This window comes from Mustela nivalis (genome assembly GCF_964662115.1).
Source record: "Mustela nivalis genome assembly, contig: HAP1_SCAFFOLD_1617, whole genome shotgun sequence".
Taxonomy (NCBI): Eukaryota; Metazoa; Chordata; class Mammalia; order Carnivora; family Mustelidae; genus Mustela; species Mustela nivalis.
This window is the reverse complement of record NW_028135047.1, coordinates 41,674-62,730: the sequence shown is the minus strand read 5'-3', so window position 1 is coordinate 62,730 and position 21,057 is coordinate 41,674. Positions and strand designations below refer to the sequence as shown.

Genomic DNA, 21,057 nt, shown 5'->3' with positions numbered 1-21,057 from the left:
TGCGTAACTCGGTACACCAGTATTTTCCAAGTGACCAATATAAAAGGCCATGCGTGGGTAGAAGATCCATTCAAAATGCAAGATAAACTGAGGGATGTTAGTGTTGACACAGTCTGAGTTTACTGCTATGATTTTAGATTCCGCACTGCAACTGACTGTTAGGAAACCACAACTAGTTCACTTCTGATGCACTTCAAAGAAAAATATCCACAATTTTGTTAAAGGGTATTAAATTATTCTATTGCAAATATGTATTTCTGTAAGGCTGGATTTTCCTCACATACTCCACCAAAACAATGTATCACAACAGACTGAATGCAGAAGCAGACAGAACCCAGCTGTCTTCTATTAAATCAGATACGAAAAAAATCTGAGAATTTTACAACAATGCTACTCTCCTACTTTGTTTTGGAAAAATGTTCTTTCTCAGAAAAAACTTTTATGGTAACATGTAATGGGTTTATTATTTATAGAGAATTAATTTTTTTAATTTTACGCACATGCATACCCCTCTCCAAATAAGACCTTTTGTAGGTCCTCAATAATTTATCAGTGTAACCCTGAAGAGTCAGAGAATCTTGAAAAAGAAGAACACAGCTGGAGGCATCATGCTCCCTGGTTTCAAACAATATTACAAAGCTACAGTCATCCAAACAGTATGATACTGGCATAAAAACAAACACACATATCAATGGAAGAACAGAGTGCCCAGAAAGAAATCCACACTTACATGGTCAAGTGTTTCACAACAAAGCAGCCATGACTATATAATGGGGGAAACGACAATTCTTTCAAAAAAGAGTGTTGGGAAAACTGGACAGCCACATGGAAAAGAATGAAACTGGACCACTGTCTTCCTATACCACACACAAACATTAACTCAACATGGATTAAACACTTGAATGTAAGAACTGAAACCATAAAACCCCTAAATGAAAACACAGGTGGTAAGCTCCCTGACGTCAGTACTGGGGATGATGATTTAGATTTGACACCCAAAGTAAAGGCAACAAAAGCAAAAATAAACACGTGAAGCCACATCAAATGAAAAAGCTTCCACACAGCAAAGGAAACCATGAACAAAATGAAAAGGTAACAGACTGACTAGGAGATGTTTGCAAATCATGTATCTGATAAAGGGTCAATACCCAAAATATATGAAGAACTCCTACAACTCAACGGAAAAATATAATCCAATTAAAAAACAGGCAAAGGGCCCTAACAGACATTTTTCACAAAGACCTACAGATGGCCAACAGGTACATGAAAAGATGCTCAACGTCACTCACCATCAGGGAAATACAAATAAAAACTACAGTGGGCGGTCACCTCATGCCTGTCAGAATGGCTGAAATCAAAAGACAGGAAATAACCAGTGTTGGCCGGGATGTGTACAGGAACCCTTTCACACTCGCTGCTCGTGGGAACATAGATGGGCGCAGCCACCATGGGAAACAGCGGAAGGCCCGCAGAAAAGTAAGAGTAGACCCAGCCTGTGATCCAGCAATCCCACTTCTGCATTTATCTGAAGGAAACGAAAACATTAATCCGACAGGATATCTGCACCCTTGTGTTCACCGCAGCATTATTTACAAGAGCCAAGAGACGGAAATGACCCAAAAGTCCATCAGTGAGTTAAGGGATAAGAAACTATACTGGAATATTACTCATCCATCAAAACACACACACACACACACACACACACACACACACACAAATCCTGCCATTTGCAACAACATGGATAAAACTTGAGGATATTATGCTGAGTGAAATAAGTCAGGATAAGATCAACACTTATGATCTCGTGTATGTGGAATCTCTGAGCAAGCAGAGAAAACCCCAGCATGGGTACAGAGAGGAGACGGTGGTCGCCTGAGGTGGGGATGGGGAGTGGGCGAACCACGTGGAAGGGGTCAAAGTTACACGTTTCCAGTTATGCAATGACTAAGTCCTGGGGACCCCGTACAGCACGCTGACCACACGTAATAACAGTGTGTTGCATGTCTGAAGGCAGTTAGAGCAGACCTTGAAAGTTAGCTCAAGAAGAAACATCATAACCGCGTCGTGAGATGGCAATTGGGCTTGTTAGGATCGCTGTGTAACAGCTATGATACCCACTCACTACGCTGTACACCTGAAACTAGTACGTCAATTACCACTCAGTAAAAAAATTAATCACAGGGTGCCTGGGTGGCTCAGTTGGTGAAGGGTCTGCCTTCAGCTCAGGTCATGATCAAGAGTCCTGGGATCGAGCCCCGCATAGGGCTCCCTGCTCAGCCGGGAGCCTGCATCTCCCTCTCCCTCTGCCTGCTGCTCCCCCTGCTCATGCTCTCTCTCTCTGTCAAATAAACAAATAAAATCTTTAAAAAAAAATCAACCCGTGTAAAGTGTCCCAAGACCACCATGTTCAAGACCATGGCTCTAAAAAATACTCTGAACATCCTGAACTCTATTCAAGCCCAATAACCAAGTAACCGCATCTACATGGAGTATGTTAAGACAGGTGTCCCTGGAAAATGACATCCGCGAGTACACAGCAGACATTACTCTGTATTCATTTAGTAGAAGAATGTGGACACTATCACATTAGCCTTCCTCTTGTTAAATCTGGACGTCTACTCTGGGTTTTGGGAGCCCAGTTCTGAAGCCTCCGAGACACGAGCTGATAAAAAGGTACACGCAGAGCCCAGGAGAGGCCTCCATGAGCTCTGGGAGTCAGCTTCAGTGACCCCTCACAATCCCCTAGTCCCGCAAGGTGCCCAGAAAACTTCAGAGAAGGAAGGAAAATAAGGACCTGGTCTCTCAGCCTAGAATCTGGGGCCCGCCGGTCCCATTTCTTTGTCAGGGAGCTTCAAGTGTTTAGGATCTGACTCTACAGAAGCCTCCAGCCGTTTTCACAGCAAGTGAAGGTCAGAGGAAGCTCACAGCCATGGCCCTGCAGCTACAAATAACAGAAGTGAAGGAAGCGGATCCCACAGTCTAGAAAACACTACCCACTGCCTTCTCTGCAGGGGCCACAGTCAGGCCTGTCCCACATGCCCCAGGCTAGACAAGCTTCCCACCCCCACCCCACTGTTTCTGGCTCATGGTGACTATCCAGATATGAATAAGAGAAAAGTAAGAAAAAAAACAGGGTCAGGGTGCTTGAGTGGCTCTGTCAGTTAAGCAGCCAACTCCTGGTTTTGGATCAGGTCATAATCTCAGGGCATGGGATCGAGCCCCACATTGGGCTCCGCACTCAGTGGGGCATCTTCTTGGGGTTCTCTCTCTCCCTCTGCCCCTCCTTGCCTCTAGCATTCTCTCTCTCAAATAAATAAGTCTTTTGAAAAGAAAGTAAAAGAAACAGGGTAAAACACAACTGGGTGGTTGGTAACTGTATCTGCTTTCCTTGTTGCCCGCCCACATTTGGCTCGCATTGGCCAAAAGCCATTCTCTATACTTTTCTGGGGGTTTCATAGATCAGTGACTCAAAATACTACCCCTCGTTAGTGTGGCTAGAATAATTCATGGACCACAAGCGCCCAGGGGTTTTCTCACTCTCGCAAGCTGTGCATTTTCTGTCATGTCCTGAGAAAGACAATTATGCAAAGCTGGCCCAGCAGAAACAGGACCAAACCAGGGGAGTGGGGTTAGCAACCTTCATGATGTTTTTTATTTCCCTGTCACCAAGTTCCCAACTCACTGTCCAACATAACACAGGGCTGAAGAACTCAAGTACCATTTTTTTTTAAGATTTTATTTATTTATTTGACAGAGAGAGATCACAAGTAGACAGAGAGGCAGGCAGAGAGAGTGTAAAGGAAGCAGGCCCTCCGCTGAGCAGAGAGCCCAATGCAGGACTCAATCCCAGGACCCTGAGATCATGACTTGAGCTGAAGGCAGCGGATTAACCCACTGAGCCACCCAGGCGCCCTCAAGTACCATTTTCTATTTCCCTTTCCAAAAATAAAAGCTTATATATTTGGTTCACCCCAAGTCAAGGCTCAGATACCAGTGAGATTTGTTGTACTAGGAAAACAGTTAGTTTTTAGGCTAACTAAATAGTTAGTCTTTAGGCCTTGAGAGGCAACTTTCATTTCTTCTGAAAGAGGAAAGCTGAAAAAATGAATTTCCCTCAAAAAGAGTTAAGGAGAAAAAAAAGGAAAGAGAAATTAAAATAGATAAATAAATATACAGTGGAAAAAAGTCTCTTCAATAAATGGTGTTGGGAAAATTGGACAGCTATGTGTAGAAGAATGAAACTCGACCATTCTCTCACACCATACAAAAAGATAAACTCGAAATGGATAAAAGACCTCAATGTGAGGCAGGAATCCATCAGAATCCTAGAGGAGAACATAGGCAGTAACGTCTTTAATATCGGCTACAGCAACTTCTTTCAAGATATGTCTCCAAAGGCAAAGGAAACAAAAGCAAAAATGAATTTTGGGGGCTTCATCAAGAGCAAAAGCTTCTGCACAGCAAAGGAAACAGTCAACAAAACAAAGAAGCAACCCATGGAATGGGAGAAGATATTTGCAAATGACATTACAGACAAAGGGCTGATATCCAGGATCTATAAAGAACTTCTCAAACTCAACACACACAAAACAGATAATCACATCAAAAAATGGGCAGAAGACATAAAAAGACACTTTTCCAATGAAGACATACAAATGGCTAACAGACACATGAAAAAATGTTCATCATCATCATTAGCTATCAGGGAGATTCAAATCAAAGCCACATTGAGATCACCACCTTGCACCAGTTCGAACAGCCAAAATTCACAAGACAGGAAACAACGTGTGTTGGAGAGGATGTGGAGAAAGGGGAACCCTCTTACACTGTTGGTGGGAATGCAAGTTGGTGAAGCCCAAGTTGGAGAACAGTGTGGAGATTCCTTAAGAAATTAAAAATAGAGCTTCCCTATGACCCTGCAATTGCACTTCTGGGGTATTTACCCCAAAGATACAGATGTAGTAAAAAGAAGGGCTATCTGCATCCCCAAGTTCATAGCAGCAATGGCCATAGTTGCCAAACTTTGGAAAGAACCAAGATGCCCTTCAACGGATGAATGGATAAGGAAGATACGGTCCATATACACTATGGAGTATTATGCCTCCATCAGAAAGGATGAATACTCAACTTATGGTATCAATATGGATGGGACTGGAAGAGATTATGCTGAATGAAATAAGTCAAGCCGAGAGAGTCAATTATCATATGGTTTCGCTTATCTTTGGAGCATAAGGAATAACATGGAGGCCATGGGGAGATGGAGAGGAGAAGGGAGTTGGGCAAAATCAGAGGAGGAGATGAACCATGAGAGACTATGGACTCTGAAAAACAATCTGAGGGTTTTGGAGGGGAGGTGGGAGGGGTGAGCCTGGTGGTGGGTATTAAGGAGGGCACATATTGCATGGAGCACTGGGTGTGGTGCATAAACAATGAATTCTGGAACACTGAAAAGAAATTTTAAAAAATAAAAATAAACAAACAACTAAATAAATCAGAGTTAAGGGAGAAGACCTTCTCAGGCAGACAAGGGAACTTTTTACATCACAACAGGACGAAAGAGGCCTGCTCCTGAAAATCTAAGGTCAAGCCCCAACGGCATGCGTTGTGATGAGAAGCAGGAGACAGTTTCCACAACTAGAAGATGGTTTACTCACAAGGTCCTTCGCAGGGTTTCTAACTCGGAAGAAGTAAACGACTAAGGTGGTGGGTAAGAGCTCCCACACGAAGAGGACCACCCCAAACACCACGTATCCGGCGTCTCCCAGCTGATTCTTCAGATCTGCCTGTTGAGAAGTGAGGGGAGGCGTGCAGTCAGCACACTGAGGTTTTGCTTTGGTTCTTACTAACGTGAAGAAAGGCTAATTCTGATACGGTGCAATTCCTTCCCCCTGCAACGTGCATGTGGAAATCAGGTAATAACCCAGGTGGGGAGTCATTCCAACCACACAGGGCAGAGAACTCTTATCTTCAAAACAGTCAATCGTGGGAACTGCCCATCTCTGACAGTTATTACATCACCCTCCAAAACCTCATTTCCAAGCTAAATCTCTTAAATGTAAGTCTTCTTGCCTTCAACAATCAAATAGGGAGATGTTAGGTCTCTCACTCCCACATTTTTTCCAAAGATTTTATTTATTTATTTATTTATTTATTTGAGCGAGAGAAAGAGAGAGTGTGTGAGAGATAGCACAAGAGGGAAGAAGGTCAGAGGGAGAAGCAGATTTTCCACAGAGCTTGAAGCCCGATTTGGGATTCGATCCTAGGACTCCAGGATCATGACCTGAACTGAAGGCAGCTGCTTAACCGCTTAACCAGTGAACAACCCAGGTGCCCTCCCTTCCATATCTTTGAGGACAGCATGTAACTGTCACCCTCTGTCTCATCCCTGAGATAAACTCATCAATTTTTTAAACTTCTCTTCCTGTTCCCTATATCCTATTCTTTATCCTTTAAAGCTGATTGCAGGGGAGATCACCTGGAAAAAACCTGTTTCCAGACCAGGATGTTTGTCTGGACCAGTGGGATGGCCGAACAGACCTGGTGTGTAGTCTGTCCCCCATCTGCAGGGCCCAGGATATGCACAGGGTCACATCTGGGCAGCTCTCCCACAAAGGGCAGTGTTTCAGACAAAGTGCGCCAAAACCAAGCCATGAAAAGCCGATCACCTAAATAATCCTTCTACCTTCTTCTAGTGCATCGTGTTTGGAGACAGTAGCCCTTCCAGGAAACCGTCTCCCCATCTCTGTATCTCGCTTCCCTTCTCTAACTCAGCTGGGTAGCACGCTGGCCCCTTCCATTCTACATGGATAGTGCACAGTTTGGGGCCAGCAACACACAGGTCTAGATATTCATAAATAAACATTCCCCCTAAAAACAACAGAATTTTAAAAACTGTGTTATTTTAAGTTTGTTACCATTATAAGCCCTTACTGGAAAGAAAAACCAAAATAATTATTTTGTTAAAACCTAACCTCTAGTGTTTAATGGGTATGGGGTAGCGGTTTGGGAGGACGAGCATGTTCTCGAGACAGACAGCGGTGACAGCTGCCCAGCAAGGGGACAGTGCTGAATGCCAGGCTGCTGCTATCTGCCCGGAAGTTGTTACGAGAGTAGCCATTGATGGATATTTCACTACAATGAAATCCTTCAGGTCTTATGAGTAAGTCTCTCATTTATTGTTCCAAGATTCAATTTTTATATATTTGATTTTCTCCAAACAGGGCACACCTTTGGCAGTGCCTTGCCCAAATCTCTCCCATCCTATATAGAGGGGATTGGTCTGGGCAGTGGTGGTCTGAACCCTTCCGAATTCTAGCCCCTTCCCTGTGCCCCTTCTGAATTTCATCTTGTCCTCCCATGCTTATCGGGGTCACTTGATGTCTTCTTCTGGAGTGTGAATCCAGCCCAGGGAGGGAGCACTGCTGGGACTGGAGACGTGCGTTTTCTAGAGTTGAGCATTCGGTGTTTTCCTAGGGACAGTTAAGGAGCTTTCCGTAATTCAATCCAGTAGAGCCTATTATAAAGCAGAAGTTCTGCGTGTTGTAATGGCTTATCTGTGTGTCTGTTTTCCTCAGGGGACATAAACTCCTGCTGTGGGGCAGGCAGGCCATCTGTGTGTGTTTGTACCCCCAGCGCTCTGTCCTGCATGACAGACGAAGAACCGGTATTTCTCAAACGAGAGGATGCTACCTCATTCCCATTCTTTTTTTATTTTTGGCTTTTGTGAACAAGAATGCCAGATGATATGTCACTACCTTTGTTCATGGCTTTATAACTTACGACTCACGAGTTTCTAGCATATTATTAAAAGGGCAAGAATATCATGGGGTCACCGCTGGTAAAATGAGATTTTGCTCACACCTTCAACCCCCCAGTCATTTTTATCTCGATCTTCTCAAATGCTGTCTCCATGCTCCACTTTTAAAAAACCATAGTTTTAGGAATGCCTGGATGGGTCAGTCATTAAGCATCTGATTTCGGCTCAGGTTGTGCTCCCAGGGTCATGGGATCAAGCCCCGCATCGGGCTCCCTGCTCTGTGGAGAGTCTGCTTCTGCCTCTGCCACTGCTGCTGCTTGTGCTCGCGCTCTCTCTGACAAATAAATATAATCTTAAAAAAATAAAGCCATGGTTTTATGTATTTTCTGAAATCTGCATACAATCTGTTTCACCGAGGCAAACTTCACTTTTAATAAAACCATCTTACATTTATATGGAAGCACTTAAAAATGTTTTAAGTACCGTTTGCCAGGAGCCCCAGAAATTAGTGTGTGTGTGTGTGTGTGTGTGTGTGTGTGTGTGTGTTTGTATGCGTGCGCGCACGTGCAAGCGTGCCTGTACACCTAGATGCTAGTTGTCTCAGATGTGAGCTGGGACAAGCCAGGTACTATGATCCCATCTGACAGACATGGACACAGATACCCCCAGGTACATGACGGTCAAGGTCACCCAGCAATGCAGCAGCAAAAGCAAGGAGCCTCTCTCTGCCACATGGGGTGCTGTGAAGCAAAGGGTCACTGTTCGGGGAACATGTCACCGGTGCCCACTGACCTGGTCTGAGACATTGTACCAGTCGTAATCAAAGGAATGGACATTTTTGCTCTGGGAGAATGACAGGATGAACAGGTTGTAGCAGGCTCGGAAGGTGTAGAGAAGGATGATGGTCACTCCGATGGCCGTCACTTGACACACAGAGGAGCCCTGGAAAAGAGGGAGCCATGAGGGGAGCACCCATTCCAGGTCCAACACACCAGCCTCATCATGCCCTGGCTTCAGACCTGATAAACCCTTCAGCTCTCGGGGCCACCAACCGTGGTGTCCGCTCTCACCAGTAAACTCACACCCAAACCTCACCTCACCCCACACCCCCTCCTCAAATGTCAAAGGATCTCCATACAGATGCTTCCAAATCTGGGAGTTGGTTTGGAGAAGCCTTAAAATAGAGGCCATTTGCCTAAAGCCCGGGTTTGTAAGAATGAGAAAGTCAGGTGGTTTATGCTGTTCAATCTCCAGGATCTCCCAACTTGGGAGCCCACTGCCCAGCATCCAGCCCAGGGACAACCGACCCCAGCAAAGTGGCAACCAACCCTAGCAAGGTGGGGGAGCGGTCCTGTGGACCATGGCCCTGGGCAGGGAGCACTTCCTCAAATTCCAGAATCTTCTAGGCTGGAAGCCCTGGTCTCACTCCAGACTTGGAATTACATGGAAATTGGTGATTTGTACCCCCATTTATGAAGCTGTCAATTTACAGTCCATTAAAGGGCCCTAAGCTAGAAACATATAGTTAATGTGACCAAAAAAAAATGAAACAGGATTTTGAAATTTGCATTGAGAAATCATACATCAACAAGATACTATTTTATTTTCCCAGCAGCAGTTTAACAGCATGTTTGCCACAGGGCTGATCTAAATAGTTATTTGACAACCAAAATGTAACTCTTCCCATAAAAACCACAATTCTGTTTTTTTTTTTAAAGCCTTGGATAGCCCTCACATGGGAGACAGTAAAAACAACAGACAAAACTTGTGTCAAAATCAAGTCTGAAATCTGTCAAAACTAATACATGAAAAAACTACTCCTGCCATACTCAAGTCTCCAGGGATCTCGCCAGAGGTCAGCCTGATCACGGATGCCTTGTGAAGGCTTGCGGTTTCTGAGGTCAGATTTTAGTCTACTGGTCACTACTGAAGGCACAATATAATGGGTCACAGAGCTCCCCATGGTTTTCAGACATAAGACTATTTATAGCCAGGTGGCAAAGAAGGCAGACATGGGGGTCGGCCAGACAGCGGGGTCTGCTGGACAGCGGGAGTCCCCCAGACAGGGGGTCAGCCAGACAGGGGTCCACCAGAGGATATGGTTAGAAGCAGAGGAATTACAGAAATCATTCAATCATTGCACAAGTGCAAAAACCAAGGCCCCTTCCCCAGCCTCCATTCTTCCCTGGGATTCCCAACCAAGGAAGACTTGGGGTGAGGCTGATAAGGGGCCCAGAAGTATGTCAGCTCTTCCCTAGAACTCTGGGGAAACGAGGAGCAAACGGGCATTCTAGGGTTCACAGCACACAGCAAACCAAGCCAGCCTCTCCTGCCAGCTGCCTCCATCTCTGACTGAGAGCATGGTGCAGGGGCCGGCCTGAACTCCAGGGGGCAGTGTCCTCCCTGGAGTGTCCACGGTCTTCTCCTGGGTGCATCAGTCAGTCCTGAGGGGAGCCTCCATCCACATCTCCAGAGCCTGCGGCCAGACCATGAATCGGAAGCCTGGCTCTCTGTCTCTGGGCTGCGTAGGGCAACGCCAGGTACTGACCTCCAGGGCCTGGTCTCCCAGAGATCTCGGAGGACACCATGAACTTACACAGGCCGAACAGAGATCTCAAAGTGCCTGAAACACAGGGCACACTAGGCGAGTGTTTCTACTAGTCTCATCGGCACAAGCAATCAGCGAGTCCTTTAAAATGTTGGTTAAACACTGTGTCTACGCACAGGCCGCCTCCCTGCCAGTAATTCCTCACACTCCCACACATCAAAGCAATTCTTCTCATGTATGAAGTTCAAGGAATGACACCGCTCCGGGTTTGGGCAGCAGGGTGCGGCCAACCATTTGCAAGTCAGATGTGGAAGGTGTCTGCTGAGTTCTGTCTGTGACTGGGAGACTGTTTTTGGAGTCGGCTTAACGAAGGGATCTTGACCACATGTCCACCTACCTTTGACTCCAAGTAAATGTTGGTCAAGGACATCTTCGAGATTTTGTAGAGACAGATGGAGAGGGAGACCGCACACAGCACGAAGAGCGTGTCGTTGATGGCCACGCGCACCGAGACGATGACCTTCCTCTCCCAGCCGCCTGTCTTCACCAGCACTGCGCAGGTCAGATTCACCAACAGGAAAATGAGGCTGATGAAGAGTGAGGCCAGGTAGAGGGGCAGCCTGGGGAGAACAGAGAGCACAGTCAGCCCCACGCCCTGCCTGCTGGCTGCATTTCTGGATCGACCCGCAAGGAAAGCGGGGCCCGTTCCATTAACGGCTGGAAGCGGACACACCAGTGCAGACACGCAGAGCACAGGTTTACGTAGCAGCTGCTCTCATGTGCAGATCACAAACCAGCTACAGACAGTGCCCTCAGGAAGCTGCCCAAGCCCTGCTTTTCCTGCCGCTGGGAGGTGGTCAGATCTGCCGCAGTCCCTGCCCAGGTCTGAACAGACACCAGCTGGCTGGGCCCCTGGCCGTTTGTGACCCACAGATTCCCGGAGCTGCCCGCTTCCTTGTGACCGGCGCACGGCCAATGGACTTCTCGGACAGACTGAAACCCAAGGCCCCAGCCTCCAACTGCTTCAAGACGGCCCGTGGTGTCTACCTCCTTCGGTAAACAAGCCAACAAGGAACAGACGTGCAGGGCTCAAAATCAGACTGGGTCTACGTTGACTACGTCTGTAAATCCAGAAAAAGAAATCTCTCAACTAAAAGCGGTTTTGAGGGGCGCGTGGGAAGCTCAGTCGTTAAGTGTCTCCCTTCAGCTCAGGTCATGATTCCGGGGTCCTGGGATCGAGTACTGCATCAGGCTCCCTGCCTGGTGGGAAGCCTGCTTCTCCTCTCCCACTCCCCCTGCTTGTGCTGCCTTTCTTGCTGTGTCTCTATCAAATAAATAAATAAAATCGTTTAAAAAAAAAACGGTTTTGAAGCTAGAGTATCCTCTAAAGATGTAACAGACCGGGACGCAAAAACCTGGATGACAGGGCGTCTGGCTGGCTCATTAAGCATCTGCCTTTGGCTCAGGTCATGGTCCCAGAGTCTTGAGATTGAGCCCCATGTCGGGATCCCTGCTCAGTGGGGAACCTGCTTCTTCTTCTCCCTCTGTCTCTCCCCACTACTCGTGCTCCCTCTCTCTCTCCTGCTCTCTCTCTCCTGTAATAAAATCCTAAAAAAAAAAAAGACTCCTGAATGATAGTCCCAGCTCCAGACACTGTCACTGATAGGACCCACGGCAGGGGGGAGGGGACACAGGAGAGAGAGAAGTGTAAGGAAAGTGTGAAGAAGCCGGGCATAACTCAATGCCAACCGTGTGCTGCCCATGACAGCTAGCACCAGAGATGTCCCCAGCTCCCTGCCGTGCCTTTCCATCTTGGATTTTCACACAATGGCAACCCAGGCTCCACCCCACCCTCCTTCCTTCCCCTCCCCCTCCCCTCAACTGCCCAGTGTGACCCAGAGACACACGGAGCCAAGACATCAGGCCAGTCTCTCCTGCCCACTGTGGGCTGCGTTTCCTCATCTACAGAAGAGAGATGAGGTCTTCCAGCCCGCCTCAAAGGGCTGCCATGAGAATCCACTGGGTTCTGTGCCTTCTTACCGTGTCAGTCCTCTGTCCTCACCCCACGGGGCCTCACGGCCTCACCCCAGCTTCCCCTTCGGTCAGCAGCAGCTCCTATAAAGTCTTCACATCACCCCATCACCCTCACCTCCCAGGTCGTCCCCTGCAGACCCCACACTCTCCCAGGTCCCCAGGACCTACTCCCAAAAAAAAGGGGTCAGCTCTTGGTCGCCGTCTCTCCCTGCCTTCCCAGAGCCCCGCTGTCAATCACTCCATGACCCTATGCCTGCCTCCCATTCCCCTGTCTGACCTACCCCTGCACAGCCCCGGTTCCTCTTCCTCCTCCAAAGTGAGGACTCTCATGCTCTCTCCTCCACCCCGGGAAACGCACTTACTCGTGCATCCTCAGATATGGCCTCGGGCGCCCAGGTTCCTATTGCTCCTCTAAAGCCACTGCCCTGTCCTACATCCAGACTCACATTCCAAACAGCCCACCACGGGAGCCCTGTCCCCTCAGACCATGTGCAAGCCTAACTCCTTAAGTTCCTGTTCCAGGACTCCTCTCGGCTTTCCTATTTCTCCGAAAGGCACCACAGTTTCTTTGTAGTTCTAAACGATAAAGATTATACCCCAGTGTTTTTTTTTATTAATTAATTTATTTTCAGCATACCAGTGTATTCATTATTTTTTCACCACCCCAGTTTAACCAGCTGTCAAGTTCAACAGATTCTTTATTCCTGCTCCCCTCGTTGTGGGCCCACTTTCCCATCGTCACCGACTGCATGGTCTCGTGCTTCTGTCTAAAACCAATGTGACAGTGTCCAGACTGACCCCCCCACCCTCGACTCCACTCCAGCACCCTCCAGTCCCCTATACTTCCAATCAGTCTCCAGAGCCAGGTCAACCGATGGGCGCCCCCCATCCTAATCAGCCGGCCTGTGTGCTGGCCAGAAGCCCATCCAGGAGGTGTCCCCATGTCCCCGTCTTTACACAAGCAGAGCTTTCTGCTTAAAACCTTCCTGCCCTTCCCTTTCTAACCTACCCTACTCCGTGAGCCTCTAGGACCACCTGCTAAACAGAATCCTATCCATCCAGTATTTTTTAGTTCTTTCTTTTTTAGTTTGTTTTTTTGTTTTGTTTTGTTTTGTTTTGTTTTTGAGAGGATGAGGGAGTGCTCATGCACACAGGCAGGGGGAAGGTCAAAGAGAGAGGGAGAAGCAGTTTCCCTTCCTAGCACGGAGTCTGATGACGACATGGAGCTGGATCCCAGGACCCGGGGATCATGACCTGAGCTGAACTGCCTGGTTTTGTCTCAAAGAAATCAGCTGTGTTGTGAGGCTTAAGACAACATGGGCAAAGTACTTATAATCCAACATTAAGGTCAACGTCAGAGAGAAAAATCGTAAATGTGGCAAAACAACTCTGTTCTGGGAAAGGTAGATGAAAACCTACAACGGAAAACATTACTGTGTCTCCTCAGAGTTGGACGGGGTTTCTGTAGGGCAGGGCGGGGGCAGGGGCTGCACTAGATTTGGTTTCTTTCTTTCCACATGTCTCTATTCACAAACTTCCAATACTTTTCTATTTTCTGTTTTTTTTTTTTTCTAATGAGCTTATATAACTTTCATAATGAAAAAAAAAAATCTTGCAAAACTGAACTCTTCCCTTGGGGCCTGCAGCTCTGGAAGAGAGATCGAGAGGTGTGGAGAGAGCGTGGGGCAGGGGTGGCACAGAACAAATGCTATGGCAAGGGGGCATTTCCATGGCAACAGTGTTTGACCACCTGCCCCAGAATGACTACTTCTCAGCTCAAACATAGGGTCAGGATAAACAGCCTATAATTAGAAAAAAGACCAAAGGAAAAGGAAATCAGTGGGACCGGGCATCCGGGAGGATGACTCTGCTTGTGAGCCCAAAAGGATCAGCTTCACGCGGGTCTGCAAGTGCAGACAGTCGCTGAGGCCGCTGACCGCAGGGCCTGGGGACCGCGGTGCCTGGCCACCACGGTGCCTGGCCTGTGGGCTGCCCATGAGCTCCATGCACAAGAACTCTGCTCCCTCCGACGGTGAGGGGAGAGTGTCAACGGCTTGTAAAGCGTGGTTTAAATTTCTCTTCTGAGATCTGAGATTCCTTCCAGAATGGGAAAAGCAAAGCCTGGTTCGTTGTGTTTTTTACTCAAAGGTGGAGGGAAAACAATTAAAAACACCAAAAATGGGGGGCGCCTGAGTGGCTCAGTGGGTTAAAGCCTCTGCTTTCAGCTCAGGTCATGATCCCAGGGTCCTGGGATCAAGCCCCGCAATGGACTCTCTGCTCAGCAAGGAGCCTGCTTTCCTTCCTCTCTCTCTGCCTGCCTCTCTGCCTACCTGTGACATCTGTCAAATAAATTTTTAAAAAAACAAAAAAAAGAAAACAAACAACAAAAAAAACCCGCCGAAAATCGAAGAGTTCTGAGCCCCCGCTGCGCGGTATTCACGCCTCCTAAGCCAAAGACTGACAAGCAGAGCCTGAAAAAAAGAAAAACTGAATCACATGGGCATTAACTCCAGCAAAGCTGAGTGTGCGGGTGTGTCAGGGAGAGAGGGGACTCGAGGGGAAATGAAGTGGTTCTTGGTGGGGCTGAGTAGAAACCATCTTCAGAGACACGGAGCGGCTACCGGAGCAGCTCAGGGGAGAAGCTGCCACCACTTCTAGAGTGATGGCTTGTGCTTCTTTCCAAGTGAGCTGTAGTTCAGTCAGGGAAGCCAGCCTGTTCAAAAGCCAACATACCAAAGCACCTTGAGGGATAAATCATGGCCTGAAATGTCTGCAGCAGCATCTAGATTAAGAGAAGTGGGGAATCGGGGCAGCTGGGGGGCTCAGTCGCTGGACATCTGCCTTCCCCTCAGGTCATGATCCCAGGGTCCTGGGATCGAGTTCCCTGCTCTGCACAGTGCCTGTGTTCCCTCTCTTGCTGTCTCTCTCTCAAAAAATAAATAAAATATTAAAAAGAAAAAGAAGTGGGGGATCAAACAGAGAAGATGGAAGATGGGCATAAACACGAATAATTCTGAGCATTTCTTTATTATGACATAGGAGTCAAGAGGCTCCTCCCACTGGACTCTCACCCTCCTGGCTTCAAGAAACTCTTCGGCCTTCTCCAGCCTGAACATCTCACCCAGCTGAATTTCTCCTGGTGTTCTCTCTCCATCTCCGCAAACCCCCTCCCACTAAAAACAGCCCATCCTGGTGTCTGCACTTCGGTTCCAGGATCAAGAACTGCACCCCCCAACACACACACTCCCTCACATCTAATGGACCCTACCGCCCAAGGCTCAGAGGCTGAAAACTTCTGAACCAGCCTTCCTTTCTGACTAGTGCTTTCATATTCCACTTCTATGAGAAACCGCATTACCTCAGCTTCAACCAACCACTTCCAAGGTAAGACCAGCTCCACGATCCAATCAGAATCTCTTCCTCCTTCCCAGTCTTCACCCATTCTTGGCTCCCCAGTCCCCAGGTTGATCCATATTTCTAGTCAAGAGGCTGGAGGGTTAGATTACGGGTGTGGAGGAAAGGCCAGCTATTTTCTTACCAGAGAAGGGAAGAGGTTATGTACATGGAATTGCCCCTTTAACGGGTTCTCCTTCAGACCAACATATTTTCATGGTGGACCGTCAAGTCCCAGCTGAGTAGTCTAGTAGAAACATGCACCAAACTACCCAAAAAGTAGTGAACAAAGACTTCAAGTTTAGGTGAGAAAAACAAACATGGCGCCCTGAGTCTCATGACTTCTCTCTTGGTGCCAGTACTGTCGTATTACTTTCTGAATTTCAGTTTCTTTGGATATAAAATGGAGATCAAAATATACATTTTCATGATCTTAGAAGTTCTCATCATAAGAAACAACAAATTTTGTAACCATGTTCGGTAATAGATGTTAACTAGACTTACTGAAGTGGACATTTTGCAATAGGCCAATATCAAATCATCCTGTGATATACTAGAAACTAATATAATGTTGTATGTCAATTATAACTTGAGAATTTTAAATAAAAAGTGTTCATAAATTTAAAATTACATATTTAAATAAAATACAATATGCACACATTTTTACATATTTTTAAAGCCACAAAATAATTAAATTTCATTTTGATTCAAGAAGGTAAGTGGCTGAAATTGCTTTCTCAGAAATATCTGCTCATGGCACTGGAGCTCGCCTGGGCAGGTACATCAGAACACCACACACCTGCCCCATGTCGTCTGAATGCCTTGCATCCTTTCCCCTTTTACCAAGTCTGACCATTCCTTAAGCCACCGGTTTCTTTGCTCTTGGGGGTGCTGAGGTCACAGACCTCTAAAAATTTGGGGAAACCTACAAACCTTCTCTATAGGAAAAACAAGCCTATCCACCCCTTCATGTAAACTTGCCACATAATTTAAGGCACTCCCTTCCAGGTTACGTGCCCACCCTTTCAGCCCAGCACTGACTGACTTTTCACGAAACTCCTGTGGCTCTCACAGTACACAGCAGACCAGGCCAGAGACTGCCCAATACCCCAAACATCACCTGCTTCATCGGATTCTGGGAGTTTCAGCATTGTTCAGGATACCTGCACAGGGTGTTGGCTCCTCAAGGACACAAGCTACATTTCTGCCTCAGGCTGCCTAACCAAGTCCTAAATAGTCGAAAATATATTTTCCAAATGAGGATGGAAATCCCCCCAGGTACTTACCGGTATTTGAGTAATTCTGGAGAATATTTTGACTTGGCTTTGAAAATCACCTGCAATGACAGACAGCATCAGAGCTGGGACACAGTATACTGTCACCAACAACCCAGCACCGTCCCTCTCAAGTCCTCTTTCCCTTTACACCAGCCGCCAGGGCCTGGTTCTGAAACTGAGACGTCGGCTTTGTGAGACTGTTTGTTAAGCTAAAGACTCTTCAAGCTCTCCACACAATTCCAAAAGTAAAGATATTTATTAAGTGCCTGCCTTCAGCATCCTGACTGAGGCCCGCATCGGGCTCTGCACTCAATGGGAAGGCTCCTTCTCCCTCTCCCATTCACCCTGTTTTCTGTTCTTTCTCTCGCTGTCTCTCTCCATCAAATAAATAAAATATATATTTTTTTAAATAATGGAAAGGGTGGGGCGCCTGGGTGACTCAGTGGATTAGGCCTCTGTCTTCAGCTCAGGTCATGATCTCAGGGTCCTGGGACTGTGCCCCGCATTGGGCTCCCTGCTCAGTGGAGAGCCTGCTTCCTCCTCTCTCTCTCTGCCTGCCTCTCTGCCTACTTGTGATCTCTGTCTGTCAAGTAAATAAATAAAATCTTAAAAGAAAAAAAATGTTTAAATAAGGGAAAGTGTTAAAAATGGCAGGGGGGAGTAAAGGTATTACTGGTCTACCACAGCCAAGTACTTCTCTTAATAAGATTCACACCTGTACTTCCCCTAAAGATCAACAGTCCGCCCTCACCCTTCCTTAGAATTTTCACTGGCATCAAATCTGTGTTGTTTGAACGTAAGCGTCCACCCACACAGGTCTCAAGTTCGGCAGCCTACTTCCAAAGTCTCTAAGCTATCGAAGCATCAAATGACCATTATTTACAGGAGAAAACATCATGTGTCGGAATCTCTCCACATCTTTCGTGTGCTGCCCCATCGCCTATTATGTCCACACAGGGCACAGCAGCCAGCCTGGCAGAGCCTCTGAGGAGGCAGAGGAGAGGGAAGGTAGGTGGCAGCTCCCACTCCAGCCCCAGCTGCTACGTGGCCTCTATGGCCACAGCACGTGCACGTGGGGGCTTCTGAGGCAAGGGCAGGTGACCCCCAGGGGTGTTGGGGGGCTGCCCGGGGGACTGAGATTGGGTAATGTGCTCATGGCTGTGCTCTCCCCAGATCCCTGGTGTCCATGGGGTGGGGGCAACCCTGAAAGAAGGGCAAAGCCCCTGCTGTGGATCGTATCGGACCCATGTCCCCTGCTGCCCAGCAAGGCCTCTGCACTGAGTTCCCAGACCTGCTCCCAGCCTGGCCTGGCCCTGGCCCCTCTTGGACCCACCCCTCCCCACCAACCTAACACACGCTCTCCCACTTCTCAGCTCTCTTTGCGTTTGGGGCTTCTCCCACATTTTGCTCAGTGCCTGAAAATAGCTAAGGGACTGACACATTGCCCGAGCTGGATGGAGGGAAGGACAAGGGAGAACAGGGTGGGCAGCGTGAGAGCGGGGGAAGGGAGGAGAGAACAGGCAGCTCTGGGACCTCTGAGGCCACACAGGAGTTAAATATCATTGCCCCCCTGCCTCAGGAAGACTCAGGGAGAAATATGTGTGCAAGAGGGATATCTGAAGTAACCCCAGGAGATTCTTTGGTGGATCCCAAGTATGTGGCTAAGCGTGCTGACGCGGAGGTCATAGGGAGCCTCCATGGGGACTGTTTGGGTCAGTTCCCAGAATACATCTGCAACAGGAGAAGCCATTTCCCTTGGGGGCCTTCTAAAAGGCATTCCCCTGAGGACCCTCAGTCGGTAATTCTGACTTATATGTGCACAAGAGCCACTGTGGAAAACAGTATGGAGAGCCTTCAAAACATTTAAGAAGAAAGATCATATAATCTGGTAATTTCACTACCGGGTATTTACCCAAAGACAATGAAAACACTCATTTGAAAAGATATCTGCGCCCCTATGTTCACTGCAGCATTATTTCCAACAGCCGAGATATGGAAGCAACCTAAGAATCCCCTGACAGATGACTGGATAAAGAAGACAGGGTATGTATACACAATGGAATATTACTTGGTCTTAAAAAAGAATGAAATTTGCCATTTGCAACAACGTGGATGGACGTATGGGGTATTATGCTAAGTGAGATAAGTCAGAGAAAGACAAGGACTGTATGATTTCACATCGATGGGGCATCTGAAAAAAACAAAAACAAACAAGCAGACTCTGCAATGCAGCAAAACTGGTCGTGGCCAGAGGAGAGGTGGGTGGGGGGATGGGTAAAATAGGTGATGGGGTTTAAGATGTACAAGCTTTCAGTTATAAAATAAATAAATCACAGAGATGAAAAGTATAGCACAGCGAAGATGGTCGCTATTGCAATGACGTGGGTCGGTGACAGATGGTGACCACACTCATGGTGAGCACAGAGTAATGCACAGACTTGCCCAATCACTATGTTGTACACCTGAAACTATTATAACACTGTGTGTCAATTATACTTCAATTAAAGGGGAAAAAGGAATCACCTGGGGAACTTGCTAAAGATGCAAATCCCACAGCCCCACCTGGGGAGGAGTCTGGGGAGGGGCCCAGGAACCTCCATGTCACTAAATTCCCCAGCCCAGGCGATTCTGACTCAGCTAGTCCAAGGACCACTGCTTGAGTAGCTTCGCAACCATTCACTTACAACATGCGGAAAGAGGCGATCGCAGTAACCGGATGACACGGAGAGTCAGGGCACAGTGCAGAGATCAGGGCATGCTGGGGGTCCACGGACAGCCCCCCAGCCAGACCTCCCTCCGATGTCCAGTCACGCACTGCCACGAGACACTCTCAGGAACAGACTCCATATCTGGGGAGCAGGACACGCAGATACTCCCACAGACTTTACAGGAAACAAATCTACCCATCCCCCTGCCCCCACTTAAACCACACTTTCCAAGCTTCATAGGTAAGCATTCTGAACCTACAAATGATTTTGCTTCTGACATGACTTCTGTATCTGTCCCACACTGTTTTTTGAAAGAAGTAGGAAGTAGGAGTTGACATTACAAATAAATTGAAATGTCTGGTAATTAGACAAATATGTGGCAAAGGACACAGCCCTTACTGTAAAGGGGTCCTTAGTCCGGCTTCACCTGACAATCTCCCCTGGGATTTTAGGCAAGTCCCATCACCTTTGGTGTTTCTGTAAGGAGAAATGTTACAAAACAACCTCTCTTAGGAACAGATTAATGCGGGACTCCAAAGATTTGCTACAAAATATGACCGTTTCACGCAACACAGAACAATGGTTTTGGAAAAATTCTTAAATAGTACTTGGGGACCTTGCTTTTAATAATTCTTTATTATTTAAAAATGCTAGTAGTTTTTAACTAAGAATTCACAGATATTGGGCATCTAAGTTGGTTAAGCATCTGCTTTAGCTCAGCTCATGATCCTGAGGTCCTGGGATCCAGCCTCACATTGGGCTCTCGACTTGGAGGGAGCCTACCCCTCCCTCTCCTCTGCCTGCTGCTCCTCCTGCTTGTGCTCTCTCTCTCATTCTTTGTAAAATAAATAAATAAAATCTTAAAAAAATATTCACAGACATCGAAGCACAGAGAAAATACTATAGTATTTTTAAAAAGTGCCTGACCTTGTCAATATGCAAATATTTTTAATACTGTGCCACACTTAGTGGGCTTGGTTGGTGGTGGGTAACTTCAGCCCGAGTGACTCACCCGCCAGGCCTACCCCGGGGCTCCCAGGCACGGCCCAAGCACACTCCACAGGACAGCATCCCCCAGACAGGGGACAACGAGGGGGTCACAACCAACTCAGCTGTATGCAAAGCGCTAGCAGGACTGAGAGAAAACTGTGACAGTCCTGCCTTCAACAGGCTTACAGCTAGAAAGGAAAGACCTAGAGGTGACGAGCCGGGACGCAGACCAGAAGGCTGCAGCCTCTGCTGGTCTGAGCTCAGGCAGCGAGCAGGTGGGCACCACCTCGTGGGGGGCACCTTGGCCTCCTCCACGCCCAGCCCCCACAGCTTCATCCGCACATGTTCCGC

At 47.5% G+C, this 21,057-nt stretch overlaps 1 protein-coding gene across 1 annotated transcript; it reads right to left on the bottom strand.

The window, feature by feature from the left end:
* Positions 1-5,567: 5,567 nt before the first annotated feature.
* LOC309857972 (integral membrane protein GPR137B-like) lies at positions 5,568-21,042 on the bottom strand (the record flags this gene model as incomplete). The annotated part of the gene is made up of 6 exons (XM_082750661.1): positions 5,568-5,783; positions 8,549-8,698; positions 10,702-10,924; positions 17,018-17,067; positions 19,343-19,416; positions 20,937-21,042. 6 exons carry the CDS (start codon positions 21,040-21,042, stop codon positions 5,583-5,585), a joined length of 804 nt encoding a protein of 267 aa, XP_082606787.1. The 3' UTR covers positions 5,568-5,582.
* Between the last annotated feature and the right edge of the window lie 15 nt (positions 21,043-21,057).